Genomic DNA, 9,348 nt, shown 5'->3' with positions numbered 1-9,348 from the left:
AGAGAGGAGGCGTTCCCGCGATCTACGCGGCAGGGGCGGGTTCGTCCGTGGCGTGCGGTGAGGCTGCTCTCTGGCCACCAGCGGGGCGCGCGGTAACAGTGTCTTAGTAGGCAGGCTGGCTGGTGTGTCGGGTTTCAGGGGGCATGGCGGGGAACCGGCGCAGAGGTGAGCGGTCGGCGTATCTGCCGCGGGGTCGGCGTCTCCGCGGAGCTGGGTCTCGTTCCGAGCTCGCGCCCAGCTTTCTCGACCTCGTCTAAAAAACCCCAGCAGGGTGGTTCGCGGAGCTGCGGTGGGGATGTGTGTGGGAGGGAGACACACGCCCGGAGTAAGGCTGAAGGAAAGATCATGCAGTGGCTGAGTTCCACATCCGTGGTGGCCCGTGTCGCTTAAGGGGTGTGACGCGAGGGCCTGTGCGGAAGCGGGCGGTTCGAATCGGGGACTCCCGCGTGAGGCAGCGGCACCTGTTGCAGGAATCTGAAGACGCAAACGCCCGGCGGGTCATTCTGAAGCTTCCTAAATCCGCCGGGAACGTCGTCCGGTGTCGGAGGAGGAACAGCCGTCTGGGTCGTCGCCCTTGGTTCAGTTTAAATCGAAGCATAGTGAGAGGAGGCGGGCGGAGAGTCCCCGAGCTCGTTAGTGACCGAGCCACGACCAGGAGCGAGATTTCTTCATCTGCAGGCCATCATTTTGTCCTCCGCGTCTGAACTGTTTTTTTGGATGGCTAAGCCGTCTGTTTAAGGGAGCGAAGACGGGGATTGACCTTTCCGTGCAGAATGAATCCAAGAAAGGCAAAGTCGGTATGTTTCAGGAGTTAGAACTGTGTCATTTGTTTACCTTTTTGGGGGGTGTGTGTGTGTCTAGATTTATTTATCTTTGAGGGTTTTGAGGGGGAGAGAGAAAAATCTCAAGCGGACTCCCTGCAGAGCCCCATGAGGGGCTCGATCGCCTGACCCTGAGATCATGACCTGAGCTGAAATCAAGAGTGGGAGGCTCAGCCGACTCAGCCACCCAGGCGCAGCCATTTGTTTACATCACAGATGCTGTGTAGCTGGAGAGGAGTCTGTCGGGTCCCTTCTGTCGTTTCCTAGAGGCCCGAGTTTCACGGATGCTTGCCCCCACCCCCCAGACTTCCAGCTAACTACTTACAGTCCCAGCTCTCGCTGTGAGAACGTGCTGTCACAGCCCGTGGAAATGCTTACCTCGGAAGCCGTCTGAATCGGACCAGCCACTGTGAGCCTGTAAGTTCACCCCAAGTCCAGGTGAGACGCTGTGGGTGCCCTGCAGTCAGGCCTCCGCTGTCTTAGGTAACTCTGCATTTGGTACTCGCGCTCTTTAACCGTATTGGGCATTGTCCCGTCATCTCTCTCGTATTTTGAAATGGAAATGAAGAAAGTGTGTACGCCTCAGAGTTCTACAGATCAGCTTGTACATTAGCAAGTACTGGAAAGCATGGGTGTACTCTTACTACCGAGGAACTCACTCAACTAGACCTTCATCGTGGGGAAGCCATGGACGCTCTGTATTAAGAACTTCTAAACTTTTTGGCCTCAGGACCCTCCTTTAAAATTACTGAGGATTCCAAAGAGATTTTATGTGGGACATACATATACACACATAAACATACACATGCGTGTGCGTGCACACACACACACACACACACACATATTATTTTTAGTATTAGAAGTTAAAACTGAGAAACGTTTTTATCACCAGAACACCCAAGCATATACTGTTGTCCGTGATGAATGTCCTCACATAGTGTAGCGTCTGGTCAAACTCTGTATGTTCATGGAATCAGAGTGAAAAGAGCAAATACTGTCTCAGTGTTAATGATGAAAGTAGTTTCGAGTTGACTGAGCCTCTGAAAGGGTCTTGGGCCTCCACGAGAGCCAGGCCCTGAGAACAAGTGCTCTGCGTATATGTTCCCAAGAAACTTGAGATGATGTAGACATGGTTGCTGTTGCAAGTGATGGTGACATGGGCAGAAATACTACCTTAAAAATGCAGTAAGGAGCAGTCTTTTATTTCCAGGGCCCGCATAATTCCAGGCACAAGGAACACATCTTCCATTTTGTTTTCCTTTCCTCCTGGTGGTTTGCATAGTGCTGCAGACAGCGCTTCAGACTACTAGAGAGGGCTGAGGAGAGAAGACCACCCCTTCGATGGGTTTAGACATGGACAGGCTCTAGGTGGTTTCTATTCCACTCACTCCCCCGGCTGTTCAGCTCTTACCTTCTCCTCCAGTGACCGCAGCACGTTACAGTCTGTACGCATCTCCCTTCTCTCACTTCCAGAATTTGAGACTTTTCGGTGGATTAGTAACTGCACAGAAATGTACTCACTGCTGAGTTCATAATGATTACCTGAGTAGGTAATTGGTGTTTAAAAATGCCTTTGATTTTACAGAAATCCTTGGTAGAGTTATATGCAGTTATTTTGGGGAGATTGGCTTGACATTCTTTCAAGGCCTAGGAATATAGTTTTCTGATTTAAAGATATTTACTTATTTATTTCTGGAAAGCGAGAGAGCACAGAGGGAGAGGGAGCAGCAGATTCCCCACTGAGCAGGGAGCCTGACATGGGGCTTGATCTCACAACCCAGAAATCATGACCTGAGCCTAAGGCAGACCCTCAACCGACTGGGCCACCCACGTGTCCCCAGAGTATTCCAATTTAAAATAATGAAACCTAGGGTCTGAAAATACCATCAACTTTTTAGGAAAGGAGATTTCAAGAATAAGAGGTGCCTCCATATATTTGGATTTTCACCCTGTGTCTGATAAATAAGTTTGGCTACAATTTTTGGGGGGAGAGGGGAGGAAATCTCTCCCATAAAATGATTTTTAAAAGACACTTGACCTTTGAGAAGTTATCACCTGCGGTCTTTATACATCCCTGGGGTTGTCGTTAACCTTACAGCATGTCCTTTCTCTGTGAAAGTCTTAGATTCTCGGACCAGCAGAGAGCCGTGGTGCGGTGTGCCGTGCAATCGATCAGGCTCTGTCAGGGCCTTCACTTCTACTCATCAGCCTCCAGACATAAAAACCGAATTGATGTTTCAGAGCATTTAAAACATGGGCTCCCTAAGAATAGTCAAAACTGCAATAAATATTAAATGTGAGCGTTAGTGATGTCTTGTGGTGATGGGAAGAAAGCATTCTAAACCTCTTCCTCACGCGTCAGATCTTGTCAACCCCCTCCTCCCCCTCCTCCTTCCAGGTCAGAAGTCGCTGTTACTAGTGGGATTCTGTGGTGGACCCTTAGGTATGTGGGGACTGCAGAAAGGCGGAGAATATTTTTTATCTCCCTCTCCTCACCCAGCACACATAATTTAAGAGTGCTTTGCTTTCTGATGAAGAGATTTAATTTGGGAGACAGTTTGATGTCTCTTAACCTCTTTCCAGGTAAATGAGCTCTGCAGACCTCATCGCGGCCGTGTTCTGATGGTTTGGAGGGGAGGAGCTACAGTTCCTGCCTCTGGTTTGCGTGCAGCCGAGTGGAGCCGACACAGGTTGCCGGTTGCAATATGCCACTCAAAAAGAGGTGAGTGTGTGGCACTGAACTCAGCCTGGGAGAGGGAGGAATTAGGAGGAAATGCTTCCAGGAAGTGAACTTTGAGCTACGTAGGGATTAGATGGGACAAGAACGGGTCGGTCCATTGCTTATCAAGTATCTTCTGCCTTTCTTCAGAGGTTTGGCCTTGCTTTCGGGTAGTACTTCTCTTATTTTCTTTCTCTCTCCCTGTTTCCTCCTTCATCACGTGGGTGTTTGGGGTATAAAAGAAATCAGAGGGTAGGAAGCTTTCTGAGTGGCAGAACGAGATGACAGGTTGACCATGAAGCAGTGTATGTACTCAGGAAATCCATCTCTAAAAAACCAAAGTTCCTTTCTTAAAATGCGTAACTGGGAGACCTAGGTTTTGTTGACTGAGTGCTTTCCTAGCAAGTAGATTATATTCCTGACTCAGACCCGTCTTTTGGAATTTAAGGGCATCTCTTAAGCCCACATCTAGGCCTAGGAATGAGCATGAGGGAGACCGCAAAAGGAGAATCCAAGTTCATAATACAAAAGCCTTTTTATGGGCTCTGCATGCATGGCTGCCTGTTGTCTGAGCTGTGCACTGTGTAGCTCAATTGTCACAATTCAGATCAACGACAGTTTGAGTCCGCTAGGATTTGAGTAGACAGAGCAGAGAACCCGATAGTGTTAAAGTCTGGGAAGATGAAGAAAAAGCAATGAATCGGTGAATGGGGCTCGATTGTTTCCTGGGGTTGGGAGTAGCAGAAAGCAAGCAGGGCAGCAGCACCTGTGCTGGAGCTACTCTGACGTCATTCCTGCCTCTGGGCATCGTGCCCAGTTCATCGTCACGTGCCTTCTAGGAGACTTGCTCCCTGGATGGAGTCTTCTTCCCAAACCACCAGTTCTCATCTTGAATTTAGATTCCTTAACTGTGGATTGCAGTGAAGAAAAATCTCTGAAAACTTGAAAAGTCATCAGTTACCTAAAAGTGATCGATGACCATTCCTGTCGTTCTTGACACGCTAGAGGACCGTGCTTTAAAAGCTGGACTTGGTCTTCTGGAGACTAAGAAAACAGAGTCCTTGAAGTCAAGCCGACTCTGCTGTTAGCCTCCTAAAGGAAAAGGTAGATAGAACAGGTCTTGTTTGCAAAATAAATTCAAGACCTACTTATCTACCAACAGCAACTACGCACTTCGAGTCGTCTTACTGTAAAATAGGAACAGTAAATTATTAGATTAGAAAGTGTGGGAGAAGGTGGATCCACGAAATCTCTCACAGTGCGAACTGATCGGAGCGGGGCTGGAAATTGAAGTTGCTCAGGAAAGTGGAAGGAGGACCTCTCCCGTGGTGCAGCCTTCAGGGAGTCCAGCAAGTTTTCTGGGAGCTGAGCCTCTTTGTATGGAGACCAGCAGAGTCTGCATTACGGAAGGCTGTGTCCGAGGGACTCGCGCTGCGGGCAGCTGCCAGCATGTGAGCTGCGGGAGCTTCTGCTTCTGACAAATACTGGAGGGTGGGAAGTGATGCAGAAAAGGCCTCGATGTCCATGGAACCGCTCTGCTTGATGCCGATCACCCAGCACGTGCTTCTGAAATATTTTATTGAATGTGTCTAAGTGATTGCATATCATTGTCTGAACCCGTAGGAAGTCAGTTATTAAATATACACGTTTCCAAATAAAAGGCAATTTAATTTTATCAGCAACCAGTGTCATTTTATATCCCAAGTCTCTCACCAACTTTCTAGTCCTATCTCAGGTGCCTTCAAATCAGACTATCCTGAATTACTAAACCCATGTTAGTGACACTAAGATTCTGTGGTTTTTTTTTTTTTTTTTTTTTTTTTTGAGAGAGAGAGAGAGAGAGATCTTGAGAGGGGAGAGGGTCAGAGGGAGAAGCAGACTCCCCGCTGAGCAGGGAGCCCGATGTGGGACTCGATCCTGAGACTCCAGGATCATGACCTGAGCCGAAGGCAGTTGCTCAACCAACTGAGCCACCCAGGTGCCCTCTGTGTTTTTTTTTTTTACATATTCTCACTCCCCTTTGTTGAGGGAAGCCAAAGCTTCTGTTAATAATTTGCTCAAGGGTTATACAGTGAGACAGGTGAACGTAGGGAAAGAACAGACTGACATGTTTTGTTTTAACTGCAGTCAGGGATTGTGGCCTCGACTGTCTGACGTTCTAAAAATCCTTTTTGTTTTGTTTTTTAACAGATTTATCAGCGGGGTTGCAGGTGAACATGGCCTTGAGGTAAATCCTGCCCCTTGTTAAAATTTAGTTTCAGCAGATTATTCGTGATATTTTAGGAACTGGAATATTTTACAGAAAAAAAAGTTTTGTTTGGTTCTTTTCTAGACTTAATTTTTTCTTCTTGCAGAAGAAACATGTTTAAACCAAAGTTTTTTACGCTGAGTAATTATGATGCTTTAAGTTGTTCATATGCCTTGTGTAAATTAAGTGAATTTTAAATGTCAATGCTCAGTGCCAATTTTAGTTGTTTTTTTCCTTGATCAAATAAAAATTTCACTCAGACCTTATATAGGTGTCGAGTTTTTATCATTTATACATGTCCGTATTACACGTGAAACATTTCATAAAGCCGGCTAGAATCCGGAGTTCACACTTGCCTTATCTGTGATGTCCTACTTCCTACTGCAGTTTCTGCCTCTGGAGCTGAGAACAGGGTTGGAACAGCGTGTGTCCGTAACCTGAACCGTCTGTGCTCACACGGGCCGTACCTTCCTGATTTCAGGCCAGTGATGCAGCGTGGCTGGCAGGTGTGTGTGCGTGTGTGTGCATGTGTGTGCGTGTGCATGCGCGTGTGAGACTAAGGAGCTGCGATATCGTCTAGGTGGGCTGTGAAGTCAGGAATCTGAGCTGCTGCTCACATCACAGGCCGAGTTGGAGACAGGAGGGGTGTTCACTGTCGGACTTCGAGTGTGCTAGAAAACAGAAGATTCTAGAGCCAAGGCGTTTTCAGTTCACAGAAAACCCGAAGTGATGAGGTGATGTCTGCTTTGAGAGGCCTCCACAGGGCAGGACACAGAACGGTCTCTGCGAATTGCCTCACAGACGGAGTCACTCGCTCTGCGAGCTGGGAGGTGCTGAGTGCAGAGCTCTGAGAGACGGCCAGACTCCGGGGCTGGAGAACTGGGGATGCAGCCAGTGGGGCCGGGTCCCGTGGTCGCAGGATGGCACGAGAGCAGCGAGGCCAGAAGTCCCAGAGCTGCCGGTGGGAGACCACCCACCAGAGCTCATCTTGGGTCTCGGTGGGCTGCTGTCTTCACAAGCTGCCATGCATTCGCTGTGCGCCCTATACTGTCGTGCCCTCTCACGGTCACTGGGAATCTTCCTGTCCTATGAAACAAGTACTATTTTTTCTCTGTTTAAAGGGAAACAGGAGCGCTTCAAGATAGTGGGACTTTTCTAAGGTTGAAGGCAAAGCAGCTACAGACTAGCGATCCACTGTAAATCTTCTGATTTCGAACCTGGTTCTCTTTATGGGATGGTCTCTTTATGGGATGGTTTCTAGGATCAGCTGCCACTCACGTCTGTGTGTTCCTCGTTCATTCCCCGGCCCGTTGTTGATGCAGTGAAAGTGCATCTATGTGGTAGTGCGGAGTAGTCCGTGTCCCCATCTTGCCATCAAGCTGCAGGGGCCCTTCTGTGCCTTCCTACCGCCTCCCCTCCATGGTGTCTCCCGGCCGCGTGTCCTGTGCTGGTTTTGAGGGGGCCCCACCGTCCCTCAGCCGAAGAGCAGGGAGAGCATGCCCACGGGCAGTGGCTGGACGGAGAGGACACGGACTCATCCCAGAGGCGGTGGGAACCTGTTCATGACGGGGTAGCCCTTGGGAACTGGACGATGAACAAGACAGACCCCGACCTGCCTTCACGGAATCGGGCGTGGCAGAGGGCACTGCAAAGCCTGAGCAGGTGGGTTCGGTGAAGGACAGGAACAGCGTCACAGTGTGCGGCGGGAGACCCTCAGCACAGCGCCGGCAGTGCTGGGAAAACAGGAGAGGGGAAGGCGCATGGCTTCCCTGCTCTTTGTGGACGGCCCCTCGTCTTTGCAGGTCTGTTCCCGGCCGCTGGTGACACAGCGCCGGTGTCGCATCCCTCCCTCCCATTCTCTCGCCCTCAGCCCGAGCTCTGGAGGCCTTGGAGATTCAGATACTTTGCCTATAAAAAAATAGACCGCCCGGCCTGACCACGTGAAGGACCTCTGGGTTCACGCTGGCAGAGCACTCAGGTGACAGCTGGGCCTGATGGGGACGCACCGAACATCACACGGGCAGCAGAGGGCCTAGAGCCCAGGTCCGCCGAGACGAGCGTCAGCACACCCGTCTGCCAGAGGAGAGCGGGAGCCGAAGGGGCCGGGTGCGTGGTGCGTCAGTGCCTGGGCCCACGGGCTGAGGGCTGAGTGGCTGGGAGGGGAGGGACCGCACAATGACAGGAAGTCAGGCCAGAACGGTCTAATAGAAAGCAACGTGCGTGGGCATTGCAATGCCATTACGTATCCTCAGACGGCCAGGCTTTTCCAGAGAAAAACAGGGATGCACGAATCCATGGAGCTGACAGCTGAACGTGTAAAGGTGCTGAGAAATGTCCACATTGAAAAAGGACAATTTTGAGTTTTCATAGTCCAACAGAATGCCGATCTTCCTTGGGGACACTGTTATTCTTATATCTGGAGTCGTCTTGTTGTGCAGGAACTCGTACTCGTGCCTGAAAATTTAAGTGTTGATATAACAGAGCTTCAGAAATTCTGTGTAGGGCTTATTTACACAGCATTTCATATTAATTTTATTCACATACTCCTGTGATTGTTTTATTTTTTATTAACTGACTACCCAAACAGGCCATTTCCAAAATTATTTATCTCTTTTCTAAAATTCGCCCTGAGACATATTTTTAAACTCCATTTGTTTTTGAACAATCTCTTAACCTAAAAACCTTACATATAGTAGCATATACTCCTATTGCATCAAAATTTGTGTAGAAATAGGTATTTAAAAAATTTGTGGATTTTAAGGATCGGATGGATGTATAAAGCCTTCATAATGAAGACATTTGAAACAGGCAACCTCCTGATGTTTCATGTAATAAAATGGGCCTTTTGGGAGAGTGTGCACAAGTACTCAGGCACAGTTCTCAAACCTTCAGCCTTAGCACGGCCGCCTGGGGGCCGGTCACCATTAGCTGCGACAGCAGCCATGCTCTGTGGCCTGTGTGCTTTGAAAATGGCTGGCACCGAGACCAGAGGCGGGGACTTCATCCCCCCGCTACCCACAGACGCCTGCAGAGCTCAGGGCCAGGTCCACAGCCCCGAGGGACACTCAGAATAGTCTCGAGCGTGAGAGCAAGCCAGGCCATCTCGCCTCATCTTCCCCTCGACTCCTTTTCTTAGTTGAGCAGCCACCAGAAGCTTTCCCTCCCTCTACCTTCCTTCCAGCACAGCAGAGGCAAGACTAAAGCAAGAAATAGGAGTCAGCTAGGACACCCAATCCTCATCCTCCACTCGTAACTCCATCTCTTCACTCACATGTCCTTCCGAGGTGGGACCGCGTGCAACTGCTCTAGCTCGGGGTTGGCTTCTGACCTGCCTTTCCATGCTGTCTCGTGTTCCATCCTCTTCTGTGTTCTGTCCTGCCGCCACCCCCCCCCCCCACTATACACAGTGTCTTTCTCTGCCCTTCGTTCTTACCTTTCTAGGAGAGGACCCTTTGATTTTAGTCTTACTTGAGGCAGAATCCAAAGAAACCCTGTGGCTCGGTGCCTCGTACGTCTCGTATTCCTCGAACTGGGCCTGAGGTTTAGTGGGGTCAGCTCTA

The 9,348-nt window shown here is 49.6% G+C and overlaps 1 protein-coding gene, 1 long non-coding RNA gene and 1 other non-coding gene across 12 annotated transcripts in view; 2 read left to right on the top strand and 1 right to left on the bottom strand.

Moving 5' to 3' along the window:
* Positions 1 to 19: 19 nt before the first annotated feature.
* Positions 20 to 6,054, top strand: LOC131999005 (uncharacterized). 7 transcript variants are annotated; one of them, XR_009398975.1, is made up of 5 exons: positions 20 to 797; positions 1,038 to 1,238; positions 3,220 to 3,264; positions 3,405 to 3,543; positions 5,731 to 6,054. It is a non-coding gene; the product is annotated as an uncharacterized LOC131999005 (long non-coding RNA). The 7 variants fall into 7 exon arrangements; XR_009398980.1 differs by lacking the exon at positions 3,220 to 3,264 and having other exon boundaries at positions 4,440 to 6,054; XR_009398977.1 differs by lacking the exon at positions 3,220 to 3,264 and having other exon boundaries at positions 1,038 to 1,304.
* On the top strand, positions 4,578 to 4,704 carry LOC132000539 (small Cajal body-specific RNA 15). The gene has a single exon (XR_009399389.1). It is a non-coding gene; the product is annotated as a small Cajal body-specific RNA 15 (non-coding RNA).
* FSD2 (fibronectin type III and SPRY domain containing 2) overlaps positions 5,612 to 9,348 on the bottom strand; it is a 44,084-nt gene continuing 40,347 nt past the window's right edge. For all 4 annotated transcript variants that reach the window (XM_059371482.1, XM_059371480.1, XM_059371483.1 and 1 more), the window contains one exon: positions 5,612 to 8,242. In XM_059371482.1, coding sequence (XP_059227465.1) covers positions 7,990 to 8,242 — 253 coding nt within the window. In that variant the 3' untranslated portion in view covers positions 5,612 to 7,989. The remainder of the gene's footprint in view (positions 8,243 to 9,348) is intronic.

Source organism: Mustela nigripes, chromosome 13 (assembly GCF_022355385.1).
Source record: "Mustela nigripes isolate SB6536 chromosome 13, MUSNIG.SB6536, whole genome shotgun sequence".
Classification (NCBI taxonomy): Eukaryota; Metazoa; Chordata; class Mammalia; order Carnivora; family Mustelidae; genus Mustela; species Mustela nigripes.
Note: the sequence above shows the minus strand (reverse complement) of the source record. Positions and strands in the feature narration are given on the sequence as shown.